At 56.6% G+C, this 20324-nt stretch overlaps 2 protein-coding genes across 2 annotated transcripts in view; both read right to left on the bottom strand.

Moving 5' to 3' along the window:
- Positions 1–3572: 3572 nt before the first annotated feature.
- On the bottom strand, positions 3573–6682 carry LILRA4 (leukocyte immunoglobulin-like receptor, subfamily A (with TM domain), member 4). The gene is given in 5 exon segments (NM_001102357.1): positions 3573–4084; positions 5477–5663; positions 5924–6208; positions 6381–6416; positions 6567–6682. Coding segments are annotated over 5 exon segments (663 nt in total). The 5' UTR covers positions 6601–6682; the 3' UTR covers positions 3573–3963.
- Positions 6683–12302: 5620 nt separating this feature from the next.
- Positions 12303–20324, bottom strand: part of LOC132342123 (leukocyte immunoglobulin-like receptor subfamily B member 3) — a gene marked incomplete in the record, with an annotated part of 90338 nt that continues 82316 nt past the window's right edge. Inside the window, 1 exon segment of the mRNA XM_059884414.1 lies at positions 12303–12794. Within this exon segment, the coding sequence (XP_059740397.1) occupies positions 12750–12794 (45 nt within the window).

Below are 20324 nucleotides of genomic sequence, written 5' to 3'. Positions count from 1 at the left end.
GTGCGAGATGAGGGCTGGGACTTCCCGATCTGCCATCTTGCTTAAAGCGCTGATTAAAATTTCTGAAATGTGTCACAGTGAGGCCAGAAATGGAAAACAGAAACGATAGTTAACTAGTGTGCGTGCTCAGTCACTACAGCCATGTCTGACTCTTTGCGACCCACGGCCTGTAGCCTGCCACGCCCCTCTGTGCACGGGATTCACCAGGCAGGAATACTGGAGGGGGTGGCCATGCCCTCCTCCAGGGGATCTTCCCCACCCGGGGATTGAACCCAAGTCTCTTACGTCTCCTGCACTGGCAGGTGGGCTCTTCACCCCTAGTGCCCCCTGGGAAACCCTGATAGTCCACATACACAGGGAAAACCGAGAAGAGTAAGCAGGTATCTTGCGCTGTTTTTGAATGAGAGAAACAGAGTGATGGTAGGCTGCACTCGGGCTCCCCAGGTGGCTCAGGGGTAAAGAATCTGCCTGCCAGCACAGGAGGTGCAGAGACTCGAGTTCAATCCCTGGGTGGGGAAGATCCCCTGGAGAAGGACATGGAAGCCCACCTCAGTATTCTTACCTGGAGAATCCATGGACAGACGAGCCTGGCAGGCTACTGTCTGTGGAGTCACGAAGAGTTGGACATGACTGAGCAGACGCACGGGCACACAGACACAGACACACACACACACACGAACAGACTGCAGACCCAGACAACCCACCTGCCCACTCCCCAGACCAGGTGCCCCCTCCCTCGGTTCTGCAGTTTGTGTGTGCAGTCTTCAGGGTTTTGTAAATGCAGTATCACGTCATCTGCATACAGGGACAGTTTTGCCTCCTTCCTGCCCCAAGTTGAATCCTTTTTTTTTTTCTTGCCTGATTGCTATGACTAGGACTTCCAGTGGTGTGTTGAACACAAATGGTGAGAGTGGGCGTCCTTACCTTGTCCCAGAGTTCTAGAAAGGCTTTCCGCTTGTTACCTTTGAGGACTGTGTTGACTGTGTGCTTGTCATAAATCGGTTTTATTACGTTGAGATGTCTTCCCTCTGTACTCACTTTGGCGAGACCTTTTATGATGAATGGATGTTGCATTTTATCAGTGCTTTCTCTGAACCTGTTAAGACGAGCATGTTGTTTTGTCTTTTCTCTTGTTGATGTGGTGACTTACATTGATCGATTTGCACATGTTGAATTATCCTTGTGACTCTGGTATGAATCCAAGTTGATCATGGCCTGTGATTCTTTTTGTGTGTTGTTGAATTTGGTTAGCTAATATTTTGTTGCCCATTTTGCATGTATGTTCATAAAGCGCTCTGTTCTGTAACTTCTTTTTTGATTGTGTCTTTGTCTGGTTTAGGTATCGGCGTGACGGTGGCTCATAGAAGGACTTTGGGAGTGTTTCGTCCTCTTCAGTCTCCTGGGAGAGTGTGAAGAGGGTCATATAAGTTCCTCTTTGTCAGTTTGGTAGAAGTCCTCCGTGAAGCCATCCAGTTCTGGCCTCTGGTTTGCATGGAGTTTCAATTGGTGTTATTACAGATTCTGTGTCGCTTCCATTGGCCGGTCTGTTCAGGCTGTCTGGGTCTTCTTGCCTCCATTCTGGTGGGCTGTGTGTCTCTAGAGACTCGTGCATGTCTTCCAGGTTTGCTGTCGGATGGCTGAGCACACAGTGGTTCTTAGTACTCTCTTATAAACTTTTGTATCTCTGAGGTATCATTTTTTAAAAATTTATTAGTTTTGGCTGTGCTGGACTTCCCTGGTGGCTCAGATGGTAAAGAATCTGCCTGCTACTTGGGAAACCTGAGTTTGATCCCTTGGTGGGGAAGATCCCCTGGAGGAGGGCAATGCAACCCACTCCAGTATCTCACCTAGAGAATCTCATGGACACAGGAGCCTGGTGGCCTCAGTCCATGTGGTCGCACAGAGTCAGACACGCCTGAGGGACAGATGGTGCTGGGTCTTCCTCGCTGCCTAGAGGAGCCTGGTGGGCTACAGTCCATGCGGTCACAGAGTCAGACATGACTGAGGGACAGAGGATGGTGCTGGGTCTTCCTTGCTGCCCAGAGGAGCCTGGTGGGCTACTACTGTCTATGGTGTCTCAAAGAGTCAGACACGCCTGAGCGACAGAGGATGGTGCTGGGTCTTCCTCGCTGCCCAGGGGCTTTCCTCCCATTTAGCTGAGCACAGGAGGGTTTTCCCTTCTCTGTGGTGCCTGGGCTCCTCGCTTTGGTGACGTGTCTTGTCGCAGGGCACGGCTTTGGGCCCGCGGGCTCAGCATTTGCAGCCTGAGCGGGATCTTCTCGCAGCAGGGATGGAACCCGCGTCCCCTGTGTTGGCGGCTGGATTCTTATCCGCCAAGCCACCAGGGAAACCCGGTAGCAGCTCTTGTTCCTCCCGTCTCAGTTCTTATTTTGTGTATCGAGTCCCACGTTGTTCCCTTTTGAATTTGATGTGATGGACTGGACTCCTACGGTCGTGTTTCACTTTTTCACCATCATGCTTGAAAACTGACCTGTGTTCCTGTAGCAGTCCAGCTTTGTGCATTTTTTGTATAAAATTCTGTCGCATATATACACACCAAACCATTCATTTTGGTGAAAGTGATTTCTGTAACTTTTTCTACTGTGAACAACCCACGTGTCCTTTTTCTCCTTGTACACGCGTGGCTGTGCATGCATCTTCCTCTGGGTTATACAACTGTGGGCCAGCGCTGTGTCTCTTCCCTTTAACTGAGAGTTGCTGTCGACTCTCCAGATTGACCGGGCTGATGAGTACCCCTACCCATGATGTGCTGGGATTCGTCAGAGTCAGCCTTGTCTCCTCCATGGTTTTCTCTTTCCCTCTCTTACAGATGAACTAGGAGGTGGGCATGTCATTTCAGGGTCCCTGGGGCATAAAACTGAGGTGGAGATGATCCTATGTGATTGTAATGAGAAGGACACATCTGTGCCCATGGGGCCATCAGTGGGGGCTGGCTGCACCAGACTCGGCCTGTAGGAAAGTCCACCTGCTCCTTCCTTCCCACCCGGCCTTCAGCGCATTCACCCAGGCTCCTTGAGGTTGGCCACAGAGTGCGTTGGCCCCAAAGAGACACACAGTTCACACTGGGCCCTTTAAGCATTTATTGCCTGATGATTTTGTCTATGCTGGGTCTGTGTTGCTGCGGGGGTGTGTCTGGTTATGTGAGTGGGGCTGTTCCCTCGCTTTGGTGTCTGGGCTTCTGCAGCACTGGCGTCTCTGGTGGTGTGCGGGCTCCAGGACGTGCCAGCCTCTGTCGCTGCGGCTCATGGATTCAGTTGCTCCCTGGCGTGTGGGGTCTTCAGGATCACGGATTGAACCCGTGTCTCTTGCATTGGCTGGCAGATTCTTCACCACCAGGGAAACCCCATATCGGGGCTCTTTACAAAACGATATATTCCTGAGCTCATTTACCAGTGTAGCCCTGACGGTCACTTCAAACGCCAGGGTGTCCCTTCACACTGACAGTGTTTCTGGAGAGACTACAGCGGGTGTCCTCGGACAAGGAGGAGGGGCATGCAGGGTCCAGAGGGGGCTCAGGGAAGAGTTTAGGATCCAACTGTACCAAACAGGGCCCAATTTAACCCATTTATTCAGTTACTTTAACAGCATTCTGTTTCTGAGAAGAGATGGAGGTCATTGCGCACACCAGAGACGGCGGGCATGAACAATGAGGCTCACGTCCTCCATGCAAGTGGACAGAGCCTGGGGGCATGCAGGGTGAGGACCCACCCCTGCCATGTGGGATGTGCCTCGGGCCAGGGGTGAGAGCAGCCGGGAGCCGGGGTGTCCTCCCCAGGAGGGAGGGGGCCCTGTGAGCAGAGGCCGAGCCCCCTGGGGACGCCTGGGCCTCCTCCCACCCTGCGGCTCATCTCTCCCCCAGGGTCAGAGGCTCATCCAGAAGCTCCTACACCAGAAGCTCGCGTCCCGGGCTCCTGCGCTCTGGGCTGTGTTGGGTCCCGTTGCTCAGCTCCGGCTGCGTCTCGGGCTCCTCCGTGGTCGTGCCGAGCCTGGCAGAGAAGGATCCCCAGGACCAGCAGGACCGAAGCTGCGAGGCCCATCCGGGTGAGATTCTGCACCGTGTAGTCTGGGGTGAGGGTGCACAGGTCAGCGCCGGCCCCGTTACCCACTGTGTGTGCCCAGGGCACCCGGCTCCCGTGAGAAGACACGGCCCCGAGCCCAACCTGACAAGGACGCTGTCCTTGTTCACACTCGCTGGTCTGACAGCGGTGCTGGGGGAGGGTATCAGCCGAGCCCGAGTGTCTTGAAGGGAGGCTGTGGGTGGGCCGTGTCCTCCTCGGGAGACTCCTGGGGTCTCTCTATCTTACTGTCTCAGTCGTTCCTGTCAGGACCCTGAGCTGAAGGAGCTCGGACAGCACAGGGTGGGGTGGGGCCCTCCCCTGAGCAGTGGTCTGTGGGGTCCCGGGGTGGGGCCCGCCCCTGAGTGGTGTTTGCAGGGTCCTGGGGTGGGACCCCGCCCCTGATCAGTGGTCTGTGGGGTCCCGGGGTGGGACACAACGGTGGCTCCCACGTATCCACCTCCCCCTACAGACGCTCGCTCAGCCCTCTGTGTCTGCCAGCTGGACTCTGCCCGCAGGAGGAGGTGATCCCTGTAGCCTCCAGGGGCAGGATGTGGTGGGGGCGGACCTGCTTCTCCACAGACTGAACCCCATCCAGCAGCCTCAGGCCCCTGCAGCCTGTGGCTCTGGCGCCATCTCTGCCTGACTCCCCGCCACCCCTTGACGATCTGAGGGGCCTTGTCCTCCCAGAGAATGTTAAAATGCCCTGGGGTGGGCTGTCTCCCCTGAGCAGAGAGCCCCGAGACTCCCCAGGTTCGGATCTGGGTCTGTGGCTGGGAGACTGGGTCCTGGGAATGAGCCCAGGAAGGCTTATGCCGGGCTGACCCGGGGACCCCACCTCACCAACCTCTGCCCTGCACAGCCCTGTGGCCTCCCCGAGACCCTCCCACTGCCCACCTGCCCCTCCGAGCCCCCAGTGTGGGAGGAAGGGACGGGGCGTGAGCTCTGGGGCCCTCCCTCAGCGCCCCCTCCTCCACCACCGCCTAGCGCTCCCAGGGCAGAGCCCCGAGCTGCTGAGTGAGACGGACAGACTGGGCCTCACCTGAGACCACGAGCGCCAGGGGCTCACTGGGCTGTGACAGCAGGTAGGGGTCTGTGCTGAGTGAGCCGTAGCACCTGTAGGTGCCCCCGTGGGCTGAGGTCACAGGGCTCAAGGAAACTCGGCCTGGTACCGCCCGGCTTGGTCCTTGGAGCGCAGACGCTGGGTTGTAGGGACCACTTCCCCCGTGGACCCCCTCTCCCGGCCCGGCCCCAGGCCTCGCCGCGTCTCAGTCTGTCTGTCTGTCCTGTGAGCCCCATGCTCTTCTCCCCAGCCTCTCACAGGGGCTCCCCTGGGAGCAGAGACCCCAGTACGTTGTCTTGTCTGCACAAATGTATGGGGTCAGGACGGGATTCCTCACCTGAGATCAGGAGCTCCAGGGGGTCGCTGGGGGCTGACCACACCCGGTGGGTGTCCCTGTAAATGCCGTAGCATCTGAACGTCCACCTGTGCCCGGGGGTCACGGGGCCCACGGGGAACAGGGCCTGGGTCTGCCCGTCGGGGGTTCGCTGTCCATCCAAGGCCCGAGAGGACTCGTCTTCTCCTTCCTTGGTTAGAAGGAATCTGTTAAATCCCCAACGGGAGCCACACTGGAGGGTCACGTTCCTTCCCGAGGTCACCACAAGGCTCGGCAGGGCTGAGAGGCTGGGTTTGCCGTAGGGTCCTAGGAGAGAAGGAGGCAGCTGGTTCCGTGGGGCCCCCACCCTCCCCTCCCCTCCTCTCCCCAGGGCTGGGCTGTGAGAGGGACAGCCCCTGAGAGCAGACCCCCTCCCGAGGGCAGAGCCCGAGGCCCCCGAGTGTCCCTCACCTGTCACCACCAGTTCCAGGGGGTCACTGCGCTCTGACCAGCCAGTGCGGGTTCCGTAGTAGCACTGATAGCTCCCTGCATGGTCCTCTCTCATGTAGTGGATGGAGAACCTGGCCTTGTCCCCGGGCTCCAGAGGTTTCTGTCTGTCCCAGAGATCTGGGTTTCCCTCTTTATCCAGATGGAACTCCTGGGCCCCCGGGGGACCCTGACACCAGATGGTCACGGGGCTCCCCCAGGAGACCACAGAGCCTGGCTCAGCCCAGATGGTGGGTTTGGGGAGGGTCCCTGGAAGGAAATCAGAGGCGGGCTCACCAGGCATCTCCCCCAGGTGCCGGCTCTCAGCCCAGCCCTCCCAGACTCCCTGTCCGTGAGCCCCGAGCTGCCCTCCCCATGCCCATGGCCTGGGGGTGACCTTGTCCCCACGAGAGGAGGGATCTGGGCCCTGGGACAGACTCACCGGCCTGCACCTGGTTCCTCAGGCCCACACTCAGCCCTGGAAGAGAGCGCCCTGTGAGAGGTGTGCCCTCAGCCCTGAGCAGCGCCTCTCCACCCCGGGAGTCTCCTGGGCCCTGGGGTCCCCTGATGGAGCAGGCTGGCTGGAGGTCCCTCCAGACCAGGGCTCCCCCTGCCCCTCCCATCTCACCAAGGCAGAGCAGGGCAGGGAGCGCGGGGGCCATGGCGCCTCTTCCCTGCGGTCCAGGCTGTGAGGATGGAAGAGACCTGGGTGTCCTCCGGACAGACAGACCACAGGGTGTGTCCTCTCCGGGACTGGGGCTTCCTGTTACGTGGCTGTCACATCAGTGTCCCCACAGGAAGGGGAACAGCCTCTTCTTTAAAGCCGGGCGTTGTTCCTGTGACAGTCCCAGTGTGTTCCTGAGACACCTGTTTCAGGTGTGGGCAAGCAGGGCATGTCCTTCCCTCTGAGAGCCTCACCTCGGGGTCTGCTTCCTCCTCTGCCCGCCCATCAGCAGGTCCCTGGGGGTCCTCTCCGTGGACGGGGTCTGCAGGCGCTGGAGATGCTTTGGGGAGGATGCTGTCTCTTGCTGCCCACAGGGCTCAGATACCCAGAGACACACTTTTTTTTTAAATTGCTGGATCATTACTTTACAATATGGTGCTGGTTTCTGCCACACATCAGCATGGATCGGCCGTGTGTGTCACATGCCCTCCCTCTAGAACCTCCCTCCCCTCTGGGTTGTACAGAGCCCTGTGTGAGCTCGCTGAGTCACAGGGCACATTCCCGCGTGGTCTGTTTTACACGTGCTGGTGTGCACATTTCCATGGTACTCTCTCCATTCGCCCCACCCTCTGCTTCCCCTCTGTGTCCACAAGTCTGCTCTTTATGAGGCACAAACGATCAGAGTCCCTGGGCTCAGTGGAGTCCATGTGGCCGAGAGCCCAGAGGAGGCTTCAGGGAATAAGGAAGGAAACTGACTCCTCCACTGCCCTGGAGTGTGGGTTTCCCCCATGGCAGCCCCCTTCAGGGCGTCTCTCTATATCGCATGACCGTCCAGCCCGCCTTCCTGGGAACAAGCCCCTGGGTGCTTCCTGCCTCCTCAGGGCCCCGGGGTCCTTGGGCACAGTGTCCTCCCAGTCTTGTCGTCACCTGCAAGCTTTAGTGGGTATTGATTGGAGTCAGAGCTCTCACTCTGTTGGAAAACAGATGCTCCTGTAAATGTGTGCCCGCTGCTCATGTACCTGGGGCGGTGGTGCCCTTTCTCTGCGCCCGAGGTTCCTTCTCTGCCTGTTGTCCCGACCCCAGCCCTCAGAGGGGCTGCAGGCTCTTGCTGCCGTCGTCATGGTCAATTTCCAGACGAGGTGACAGCAGGAGAGGGTGGACGTGAAGGGCTGCGGGCTGAGACTGCACCGAAGGGGGTGAGTGTGGTACCCACCCAGAGCCTCCTCTGCTCCTAACACTGAGACGTGCTTGGAGAGTGTTTCTGAAACATGTAGCCACAGACAAGGGCAGAAAGAAAGTTCCCCAAATGGAGGGGAACCACAGCAAAGCATGAGAGGTCGGCGGTGTGGCCCCAGCGGCAGGGATCATCTCGGGGTCAGAGTAAGGTTTCCACCGATGTGGACACACAGAGGGAACCATGGTCACAGAAAAATAAAGGGAGGCAAGCATGTGGATTATTTTGTAGAACAGGTGGTCACTGAAAAGAGGTAAAAATTTACGACGTGAACAATACAGTAGATTCAACACGTTAAAAAGTCATGCAGCCAAGAAGGCAGCTAAGCGACCACGTATGAAGTCGGAGCATAGCATTGAGGAAATGGTCCAGAGTGCAGCACAGAGTGCAGACAGGGAGATTCAGGAGAGGCGGGCCTGTGCTGAGGGCCAGTGTGGTATCTGTCGTAAGTGTCAGACGGGAAGACGCTCCCGACAGACAGCAACGGCTGAGGAAGCAAATAACGGAGCCTCCTTTACTGATGAGAACCGACCTGCGAAGGGCTGGGACTCATGCATGTGCACGTGACACCTGAGGGCCGCCCTGCTGGGCTCCTGACTGAGACTCGGTGCTCATACTTAGGGGCCTGGGCGGGATCAGCGGCCAGGGATCCAGACACGGCACACTCGAGCTAAAGACCCCACACCCTGCAACGGAGAGCCTGTGTGGCGCAGCGACGTCAACAATAGGTTAATTAACTACATATTTGTAAAAATAAATGGAAGTAACATCTGTATCTTGACCTTTCATAGTAAACTGAGAAACTGCAGGTTAAATTTAAAAATTATTTTGCGCTGAATTATACAATTTGAAACAGTTAATTCTCTTTTAAGTAAATTTCAAATAAAAAAAGGAAAATCAAGGCGGACTGGACTGAGGCCCTAAAAATGTCCTGAAACTACTTCCTGTGGAAAACCCAGATTATCAAGAGAATGACCAGCCCACAGGGAGCAGACTGCCCCCTACCAAAAGGGGGCGCTAAAGGATACTGGAGCCATGCCGTCAGGGAATTAACCAGGAAGAGTTCCCCTGAGTCGGAGTACTTGCGAGGGGCAGAAGTGAGAGCTTCATGCAGAGCACATCCCCAGCTTCCAGGAGGTTCAGCCTCCCGGTGTGGGCCGTGCCTCAGCCTCAACCCGCCAGGTCCTGAGAGAGGAGGTGGGCTCTGGGGCATGGGGCCCTTAACCTTCACAAGCGTTTTCCTCTCCTAGTACTTGAGTCACACGCTGGATTCCAAATAGAGTGTTCTCAAGCAACTTGTTAAAAAGAGAATGACGGTGAGAGAAGGCATTTCCAGAGGTGCACGTTCTTAGATACTGACTGTTTTCACACAGAAGAGGATACTAAGAGATGGCAGAGAGACAGTGAGATGCAACAGAGAGGAACGCATGGCCAAAAATGAGCTTTGGAAAAGTACACAGACACACGCTTGCACGCACAAACACACCCGCATGTGTGCATGGACAGAGCCGTGCACATGCCCACACACGTGTATATGAGTACCCAGAGTTCAGGTGAAGCACCGTTAGAACTTTGTCTTTTGTAAAGGAGGAGGAGAATGTGTACGGGTTCAGAAATAAAAATGTAAATACGTATTTTAAGCACGAGATCAAGTGCCTAAAATGAGCAATGGAATAACTCCCAATGTGCCTGGTGTAATTAAATGAAAGAAAACCTTTTCAACTTTACTGTGGTATAATTGACAAAATTGATGCTGTAAAGAGCAATATTGCATAGGAACCTGGAATGTTAGGTCCATGAATCAAGGCAAATTGGAAGTGGTCAAACAGGAGATGGCAAGAGTGAACGTCGACATTCTGGGAATCAGCGAACTAAAGGGGACTGGTCATCTAACTCAGATGACCATTATATCTACTACTATGGGCAGGAATCCCTTAGAAGAAATGGAGTAGCCATCATGATCAACAAGAGAGTCCGAAATGCAGTACTTGGATGCAATCTCAAAATTGACGGAATAATCTCTGTTCGTTTCCAAGGCAAACCATTCAGTATCACAGGAATCCAAGTCTATGTTCCAACCAGTAACGCTGAAGAAGCTCAACGATTCTATGAAGACCTACAAGACCTTTTAGAACTAACACCCCCCAAAATATGTCCTTTTCACTATAGGGGACTGGAATGCAAATATAGGATGTCAAGAAACTCCTGGAGTAACAGGCAAAGTTGGCCTTGGAGTACGGAATGAAGCAGGGCAAAGGCTAATAGAGTGTTGCCAAGAGAACGCACTGGTCTAGCAAACACCCTCTTCCGACAACACAAGAGAAGACTCTACACATGGACATCACCAGATGGTCAACACCGAAATCAGATTGATTATATTCTTCACAGCCAAAGATGGAGAAGCTCTATACAGTCAGTAAAAACATGACCAGGAGCTGACTGTGGCTCAGATCATGAACTCCTTATTACCAAATTCAGACTTAAATTGAAGAAAGTAGGGAAAACCACTAGACCATTCAGGTATGACCTAAATCAAATCCCTTATGATTATACAGTGGAAGTGAGAAATAGATTTAAGGGACTAGATCTGATAGAGTGCCTGATGAATTCTGGACTGAGGTTTGTGACTTTGTACAGGAGCAGGGATCAAGACTATCCCCATGGAAAAGAAATGCAAAAAATGGCTGTCTGAGGAGGCCTTACATATAGCTGTGAAAAGAAGAGAAGTGAAAAGCAAAGGAGAAAAGGAAAGATATTCCCATCTGAATGCAAAGTTCCAAGAATAGCAAGGAGATCTAAAAAAGCTTCCCTCAGCAATCAGTGCAAACAAATAGAGGAAAACAACAGAATGGGAAAGACTAGAGATCTCTTCAAGAAAATGAGAGATACCAAGGGAACACTTCATGCAAAGATGGGCACGATAAAGGACAGAAATGGTATGGACCTAACAGAAGCAGAAGATATTAAGAGGTGGCAAGAATACACAGAAGAACTGTACAAAACAGATCTTCATGACCCAGATAATCACAATGGTGTGATCACTCACCTAGAGCCACACATCCTGGAATGTGCAGTCAAGTGGGCCTTAGGAAGCATCACTTTGAATAAAGCTAGTGGAGATGATGGAATTCCAGTTGAGCTATTTCAAATTCTGAAAGATGAAAGATGATGCTGTGAAAGTGCTGCACTCGATATGCCAGCAAAGTTGGAAAACTCAGCAGTGGCCACAGGACTGGAAAAGGTCAGTTTTCATTCCAATCCCAAAGAAAGGCAATGCCAAAGAATGCTCAAACTCCCGCACAATTGCACTCATCTCACACGCTAGTAAAGTAGTGCTCCAAATTCTCCAAGCCAGGCTTCAAAGGACGTGAACTGTGAACTTCCAGATGTTCAAGCTGGTTTTAGAAAAGGCAGAGAAACCAGAGATCAAATCGCTGCAACTGGAGAAAAGCCCACACAGCAACAATGAATAAATAAACAAACATAAAAAATAGATTTCTAGTGCAGGTTTTAAAAGATGCTATGATAAATGATAGGAAATTCCCTTCTACTTACGACTTTTTCATTATAAATTGGTGGTGTATTTTATCAAAAACTTTCATCTGTTATCATGATGTTTTAAAATTTCTTCTTTTAATATTTGAATTGTATTGATGGATTTTTGTGGATGAAACCAACCACACATTCTTGAAAAAAATACGTGCATGTGCGTGATATGTGGTCCATTTTATTTACTGATGAATCCTCTTTGTGAATGTTTGTTTAGGAAAACAAACCAGGGAAAAAGAGCTTCCTGAGATTTTCCCATTTTGTAGTTTCCGTGTCACCGTTTGGTCTCAGGTTTCTCTGGTGCAGTGAAATGTTTTGTGGAGTGTGCCCTTCCTTCCTTCTCCCCTCTCTGCGTAAGCTGGTGTGAGCTCGGTAGGTGTGTGTACGAGTGTGTGTTTCATGAGTGCCCACGTGTTCAGATGCATTCACCTGTGAAACTCTCTGGACTCAGAGTTCACTTTAACATATAGGACAGTTCAGATTTTCTGTTTATCCTTATGTCCATAATTTTGATAAATTTTATTTTTGAGGCTTTTGGTCTGTGTCATCTACATTTTCTACTATAATAGCATGAAACTGTCCTTCTATGAGGTGTTTAACTTTCTAAAGTCTGAAGGACCTGCCGTCGTGTCCTGATGGCGGTAAAGCAACTCCTTCTCTCTTTCTGCCTTGGTCCTTGTGCCTAGCATGTTGAGTGTGGTCCACGCCCTCAGGGACGAAGCTTTCTGGCTTTTCTGATTTTCCTCTCCTTGTTTGTCCTCAGTGGTAGCTACCCCTGTCATTGTGGTTTCCCTGTCCCTCCCTTCGTTTGGAGTAATGTGCTGACCTTTTTCAAAATCACTGATAATTGAGAGTCTGTTGTCTTCTTTATAAAATGAGGATATTAATCATCTTTTTTAAGGAAACTGAAACATGCCTTTCAGTGTTTTAGTAATCTGTTTATTTGTGGCTGTGCTGAGTCTTCCCTGCTGCGAGTGGGCCCTCTCTGATTGCAGCGAGTGGAGGCTGGTGCCTGGCTGTGCACGGCCTGCTCACCCACTGGCTCCCCTCGAGGAACACCGGCTCTGGGCAGCAGGGCTTCGGCAGCTGCAGCGCCCCTAGGCTCAGCTGTCTGGCAGCAAGTGGATCAGACCCATGTCCCCTGCATTGGCTGGCAGACTCTTAACCGCTGGGCCACCGGGGGTCCAGGATGCTGTTTCTGAGGGTAGAACCAGTTGACCTGAAAGGGTCCCTGGGGCTCCTGGTGGTCTGTTAGGAGCCCAGGGACTGCTGCTTTTGGTTAGGTGGTGTCCACTGCTGGCAACTCACGTGCCTCCTGGGGTCTGAGATCTGTCCCGGGAGCCTGGGGTCGGGTCCTTCCTGGGCTAGCGAACGGCGAGAGTAGCGTACTCACTGGGCTCTGCTGGGGGCTCCCCTGACGGGGGAGCCAGGGGTGTGGTCGTCCCCCTTCTGACGGTTGAGTGGTTTACTTGGGCGTAGGTCACGTCCTGGGGGGCTTCAGATGTGGCAGCCTGCGGAGGGGAAGGTGTGTGAGATGGGGCGCCCGGGGGCCTGGAGAGGAGGGACCCATCTGCTGTGCGTCAGTCCATCCTTCCCAGAATCCCCCCGACTGGGAGGACAGAGGGGGCGCTTCTCGCCTTAGTGATCTTGGGGCCTCCTGGGGGCCTGCCTCCTGTTGTACTGGAGGGAGACAGTGAGGTAGGACAGGTGCCTTCTGGGTCCGCCTCCCTCCTCCAGCCAGCTCCCTGCTGTGCCCAGAGGAGGTTTGGAACCTCGGGCCAGGTCAGCTCTCTCTCCTGATGGAAACTCCAGGGGCCTCCTGTCACCCGGGAGCCTTGGGTGCTCTGTGCAGCCCTGGTTTCTGCCTGAGCCCGGACCTCTTGCTCATCTGGCCTGGCACACAGCCATCTTCCTGCTAAAGCACGTCCCTTCCACCTCAGGACCTTCCTACCGAGTGTGCCCACCCGGAGCGCCCAGTCCCATCTCTTGATTTACTTTCCTTGTCAGCACCTTGCATTCTGGGACTCCGCCAGCTTGTTGGCGTGGGGCCCCTCTCACCACGAGCTGAGCGCCTGCCGTACCTGCAGGACCTGGGGGGTGGCGCCCGCTATCCCGCGCCCTTTGCTGGGGGCTGAAGGAGGGGGGCTGGGCCGTGTGGGCCATCCACTGATGCACGCATCCTCATGAGACCTGGGGCTGCACCCCTACACCAGAAGGTCAGCCAGAGGACATGGCGCCCTGAAGGAGGGGCCGTGAGGTCACAGGGCAAGGGGAGGGTGGGGTCACATCAGGACCCAGGGAGCCGGGAAGGAGGGGTGGGGTGGGCGTGGCTGGAGCTGGGGTGTGAGCACAGCAACACGTGCGCTGGGCTGAGTTTGGCAAAAGGAGGTCTGTGGTGGCCAGACGGGAGCAAGGGTCTCACCCGATGGTCCAGCTGCAGCCCCACCTCAGAGTGTGTGTCGCTCACGGCAGCATCTGCAGCAGAGCAGGGGGCACCGCTAGGTAGGGTTCGGAGAGCCTCAGGGCTGGAGCCCCCGCCCTGCACCCTGGGGGGGGGTGCTGTGTAGTCTCCCACCCTTCTGAGCATCCCCCCTACGGCCTCCAGAGGTCTCTGTGCCCCCCCCGACCCTGCACCCGAAAGTGCTGTGTGGGGTTTCAGTCCCCAGCCCCGGTCCCCCATCCTTCTGAGCATCCCCCCCACTGCCTCCAGAAGTCTCTGTGCCCTCCCGTGGGCCGCCGCCTCTCCTGCTCACAGATGGCCTGGTCCTGGGCGCCTGTGGCTGGGCTGGAGCTGAGGAGGAGACACTGTGTCAGGGGGAGAAGGTGGGGTGCTGTGGGTGGGGGGCTCTGGGGGTTTTGGGGCGGGAGTTACCTGCTCTGCGGGCCCCTGTCCTCAGGCCCTGGGTCTGCCGCCCCTGTCGGAGGTTGGAAATCAGCCTCAGCCTGGGCTGGGTCTTGGGACAGAGGCTCGGCCCCCGGGACGTGGTGCCCCCGCCCTCCACGTGGGATTCAGGAGGAGAGAAGGCAGCCTGGGCTCGTGGTGCGTGTGTCAGTTCGTGACATTGAGAAGGAGGGGAATGGCTTAAATGAGTGCACGTGGGCTGACCGTGGGTGTTTTTTTCCACTAGATTTTCAGATTTGAGATTCTGGAAAAATTTTTAAATGAAATATCGTTGATTTGTAATATATTAGTTTCAGACATACAACATATGATTCAATGTTTTTATAGGTTATACTCCACTTAAAGTTATTACGAAATAATTGCTACATTCCCTGTGCTATCCAGTATATCCTTCTTGCTTATTTCATACACAGTAGTCTGTGTCTCTAGTCCACACTCCTCATCTGCCCGACCCCCGGTAACCATTAGTTATTTTTCTGTATCAAGGACTCTGTTTCTGTTTTTCATATATGTTCCTTTGTATTATTTTCCAGATTCAGTATGTACCAATGCTATCATAAAGCGTTTATGTTCCTCCGAGTTATTTCAGTAAGCGTAATACTATGTAGGTCCATGTGTGCTGTTGCAAATGGCAGAGTTTCCTTCTTTTCTATGGCTGAGTAATATTCCATTCTATGTATATGTGGATACACACACACACACACACCACATTTTCTCTGTTCATTCATCTGTGCTGGACAGTTGGGTTGCTGACATATCTTGGCTATTGTAAATTGGCTATATGAATATTGGAATGTTTGTATCTTTTTAAATTAGTGTTTTCATTTTGTTCAAACATATACCCAGCAGTGGATTTGCTGGATCACATGATAATTCTGCTTTTCGTTTTTAAGGAACCTCCATATGGTGGGAAAACATTTTTTGAACTGACTGTTCCCATGTCCTTGGTTTCCCTCTGTCTGATGCCCTAAGGCCTCCAGGGGTCCGAGTCACCCCGTTCCCTACTCACGTGACTTCCTGCATCTGTCCTGACCCCGGTGTTGGAGGAAGAGAAAGAGGAGGACGAGGAGCAGCAGGACGAAGGTCACCAAGACCCCGATGAGGGCACTCAGGTACCACGTGAGGCCTGGGGCACCAGAGACGCCTGAGTGAGCCAGGGGTGCCGTTTAGCTGGGCACCTGCTGTGTGCAGACTCGTGCTGGGGTCTATGCATCCACATCCAGCCCATCCCACCCATTTTACAGACGAGGAAACTGAGGCACAGAGAGGGAGATCACTCAGGGCCCTGGTGACCCAGCCTGGAGGTGGCAGAGCCGGGACTGGAACCAGGGCCGTGGGCACCCTGAGCTCCTCCTGAGCTGGCCCCCAGGAGGACACTAGCTTCCTGCTCTGGGGGGCCCTCACCTGCAGGGGGCTGTCCGAGGGTCTCACCTGGAGCTGAGGGTCCTCCCTTGTCCCCTCCCCTCCCCCACCGCAGCGGGGGCGGGGGGAGGGGCAGGCTGCACGGAGGGGCCTCTGTGTCCTCCCCTCCCTCCCCACACGCTGCAGTAGAGGGAACAGGCCCCCCACAGTCACCTCCTCGGGGGCTCCCTGTGCTCCTTGTCCGATGCAGGGTCACACCCAGGTCAGAACTGAGGAAATCTAAGATCTGGGGCACGGGTCTCTCCTTTTACACTGGAAGAAGCTGAGGCCCGCACGGGGGGGTGGTGACGGTGAGGGAGTCCACATCAGTGTCTCCAGAGCCGCCTGAACCGGGGGCATAACTCAGCCCTGCTCGGCCCAGACTCGCCACCACCTCGCCAAGAGCCTGCTCCCCTTTCTGCAGTTTCTGACTCCACTGAGGGTGGAGCTGATGGAATGGATGCCTGGTGGCCGCTGGGGGTCAGGAAAAGGGTGGGGGCGGGGCCGCCTCCCCCTCCACAGCCCTGCTCCCCCAGCCTTGGCCCCCCGACCCCTAGCCGTTCACCCGGCAGCCCAGAGCCCCTGCAGTCTGTGTTGATGATCTGAGGGGGTATTAGATCCTCCAGCTCCCACACCGCCCTGGGCTGGGCTGTCTCCCCTGAGCATAGAGCCCTGACAGTCCATAGGTTCAAATCTGCGTCTGTGGCTAGGAGAATGTGACCTTGGGAGGTTGAGCCCAGGAAGAGGTGCCCTGGGCTCACCCAGGGTCCCCATCTCACTCCCCTCTGCCCTGCACGGCCCTGTGGCCTCCCGAAGACCCTCGCACTGCCCACCTGCCCCTCCGGGACCCCAGTGCGGGAGAAAGGGGCGGGGCGTGGGCTCCGAGGCCCCTCCCTCAGGGGGCCCTCCCTCAGCGCCCCCTCCTCCACCACGGGCCTGCGCTCCCAGGGCAGAGCCCCGAGCTGCTGAGTGAGACGGACAGACTGGGCCTCACCTGAGACCACGAGCGCCAGGGGCTCACTGGGCTGTGACAGCAGGTAGGGGTCTGTGCTGAGTGAGCCGTAGCACCTGTAGGTGCCCCCGTGGGCTGAGGTCACAGGGCTCAAGGAGAACTCGGCCTGGTACCGCCCGTCTTGGTCCTGGGAGCGCAGACGCAGGGGGCGATGGGCTGCCCCCTCCTTGAACAGAAGGAAAGTGTCCGTCCTGTTTCCTGACTGACACAGCAGGGTCACATTCTCCCCGGGGGCCACCGTGGGGCCCGGCCGCACCGAGAGGGAGGGTCTGTCTCTGAGCCGTCCTGCAGAGAGGAAGGGGGTGCGGGCGCCGGGCCTGGTTCTGAGCGAGACTCTGTGGGCCTCTCTGGCCCCTCAGCGCAGTCTCTGTTTCTCAGAGTCTCTCCCCTCCCCGACCCCGTCTCTCTGTCCCCTCCCCGGGACCCCTCCCCCTGGTCCCAGCATCACCCCTGGGGCTCCCCCGTGGGGCCTGTGCAGAGTCTGGTCCCCGACTGACCCGCTGGCTCCTCCCCTGCCACCAGCAGCTCCAGGGGCTCACTGGGCGCCGACCACTCGGAGGAGAGGCCGTGTCCACCGTAGCATCTGTATCGGCCCCCTTGGACGGTGCTCACTGGGCCCAGGGGGAAGTCGGCCTGAGAGAGCCCCTCCTGGGGCCTCCGGGCAGGGCGCTGGGGGAGGTCCTGTCCCCCCTCCTTGGACAGAGCAAATCTGGCGTAGCTGACATCAGAGCGGCACTGGAGGGTCAGGTTCTGTCCAGAGGTGATGACAGGGCCCTGCGAGGTCAGGAGGAGGGCTTCCCAGACAGCCCTGGGGAGAGACACGCGTCGGTTGTAGGGACCGCTTCCCCATGAACCCCCCTCTCCCGGCCCGGCCCCAGGCCTCGCCGTGTCTCAGTCTGTGTGTCTGTCCTGTGAGCCCCACGCTCCTCTCCCCACCCTCTCACAGGGGCTCCCCTGGGAGCAGAGACCCCGGTAAGTTGTCTTGTCTGCACAAATGTATGGGCTCAGGATGGGATTCCTCACCTGAGACCAGGAGCTCCAGGGGGTCGCTGGGGGCTGACCACACCTGGGGGGTGTCCCTGTAAAAGCCGTAGCATCTGAACATCCACCTGTGCCCGGGGGTCACAGGGCCCACGGAGAACAGGGCCTGGGTCTGCCAGTTGGGGGCTCGCTGTCCATCCAGGGTCCGAGAGGACTCATCTTCTCCTTCCTTGGTCAGAAGGAATCTGTTAAATCCCTGATGGGAGTCACACTGGAGGGTCAAGCTCCCTCCCAAGGTCACCACAGGGCTCGGCAGGGCTGAGAGGCTGGGTTTGCTGTAGGATCCTAGGAGAGAAGGAGGCAGCTGGATCTGTGGGGTTCCCCCTTCCACCCCCCCCCCGCCCAGGGCTGGGCTGTGAGAGGGACACCCCCTGAGAGCAGACCCCTCCAGAGGGCAGAGCCCGAGCCCCGAGGAGTCCCTCACCTGTCACCACCAGCTCCAGGCGGTCACTGCCCTCTGACCAGCCAGTGGGGGTGCTGTAGTAGCACTGATAGCTCCCTGCGTGCTGCTCCGTCATCTGTGGGATGGCCAGCTGGGCCTTGTCCCCGGGCCCCGGGGGTTTCTGTCTGTCCCAGGGGACTGAGGTGCCCTCTTTATCCAGATGGAATACCTGGGCCTCCAGGGTCCCCTGACACCAGATGGTCACGGGGTCCCCGAGGGAACCACAGAGCCCGGCTCAGCCCAGATGGTGGGTTTGGGGAGGGTCCCTGGAAGGAAATCAGAGGCGGGCTCACCAGGCGTCCCCACCAGGCCCCAGCTCTCAGCCAGACCTCCCAGACTCCCCCTCTGTGAGCTCCAAGCTGCCCTCCCCATCTCATTGCCAGACACCCCTGCGGAGACTAGGCTGTAGGGACGGCTCCTCCCATGAGCCCCTTCTCCTGTTCTGGTCCCCAGGCCTCACCGTCTGCAGTCTGTGTGTCTGTCCCGTGAGCCCCACCCCGTCACCCACCCTCTCCTCTGGGACAGCTCCAGTAGAAAGCATCGAATGCCCACCCCTGGTGCCTCAGCAAGTTGGGAGGTCAGGACGGTACTTCCTCACCTGCCCACCAGGAGCTCCAGAGGGTGCACTGGGGGCGGACCACAACCCGGAGGGGTGACGCTGCTAAAGCCGTAGCATCTGAACCTCCACCGTGTCCAGGGGTCACAGGACCCACAAGGAACAGGGCCTGGGTCCACCCATCTGGGCTTCGCTGTCCAGCCAGGGTGCCAAGAGGACTTGTCTTCTCCTTCTTGGTCAGAAGGAATATGTTAAATCCCTGATGGGAGCCACACTGGAGGGTCACGCTCCCTCCCAACGTTACCACAGGGACTTGGCAGGGCTGAGGCTGGGTTTGCCGTAGAGTCCTAGGGAGAGAAGGAGGCCAGCTGGTTTTGTGGGGCCCCCACCCTTCCCTCCCCTCCCCAGGCTGGGCTGTGAGAGGGGACAACCCCCTGAGAGCAGACCCCCTCCTGATGGCAGAGCCCGAGGCCCCCGAGTGTCCTCACCTGTCACCACCAGCTCCAGGGGGTCACTGGGCTCTGACCAGCCAGTGGGGGTGCTGTAGTATCATCTCGATAGCTCCCTGCGTGGTCCCTGTCCCATGTGTGGATGGAGAACTGGCCTTGCCCGGGGCTCCAGGGTTTCTGTCTGTCAAGAGAACCGGGCTTCCCTCTTTATCCAGATGGAACTCTGGATCCCCAGGGTCCCCGACACCAGATGGTCACGGGGGCTCCCCCAGGAGACCACAGAGCTGGGCTCAGCCCAGATGGTGGGTTTGGGGGAGGGTCCCTGGAGAAATCAATGTGGGCTCACCAGCCGCCCCCGCCAGGCCCCAGCTCTCAGCCCAGACCTCCCAGACTCCCCCTCCGTGAGCCCTGAGCTGCCCTCCCCTTGCCCGCAGCCTGGAGGTGACCTTGTCCTCATGAAAGGAGGGAGCTGGGCCCTGGGAGAGACTCACCGGCCTGCACCTGGGTCCTCAGCCCCACACTCAGCCCTGGAAGAGAGCGCCCTGTGAGAGGTGTGCCCTCAGCTCTGAGCAGCACCTCTCCACCCCGGGAGCCTCCTGGGCCCTGGGGTCCCCTGACAGAGCAGGCTGGCTGGGGGTCCCTCCAGACCAGGGCTCCCCCTTCCCCTCCTCATCTCACCAAGGCAGAGCAGGGCGAGGAGCGTGGAGGCCATGGTGTCTCCTCCCTGCGGTCCAGGCTGTGAGGATGGAGGAGACCTGGGTGTCCTCCGGACAGACAGACCACAGGGTGTGTCCTCTGCAAGGCTGGGGCTTCCTGTCACGCGGCTGTCACTTCAGCGTTCCCACAGGAAGGGGAACAGCCTCTTTTTGAAAGCCTGGCGTCATCCCCATTACAGTCCCAGTGTATTTCTGAGATGCCCCTTCCAATAGAGGGCATCCAGGACATGGCCTTCCCTCTGCAAGCCTCACCTCGGGGTCTGCTTCCTCCTCTGCCCACCGATAGCAATCCCTGTGGGGTTCTCACTGTGGATGGGGTCACCAGGCCCTGGAGATGCTTCGGAGAGGATGCCAGCCCCTGCTGCCCGCAGGACTCAGATCCCCAGAGACACTTTTTTTTTTTTTTTTAATTGGAGGACC

This window comes from Bos taurus, unplaced genomic scaffold (assembly GCF_002263795.3).
Source record: "Bos taurus isolate L1 Dominette 01449 registration number 42190680 breed Hereford unplaced genomic scaffold, ARS-UCD2.0 Leftover_ScbfJmS_1578, whole genome shotgun sequence".
In the NCBI taxonomy this organism is placed as follows: domain Eukaryota; kingdom Metazoa; phylum Chordata; class Mammalia; order Artiodactyla; family Bovidae; genus Bos; species Bos taurus.
Note: the sequence above shows the minus strand (reverse complement) of the source record. Positions and strands in the feature narration are given on the sequence as shown.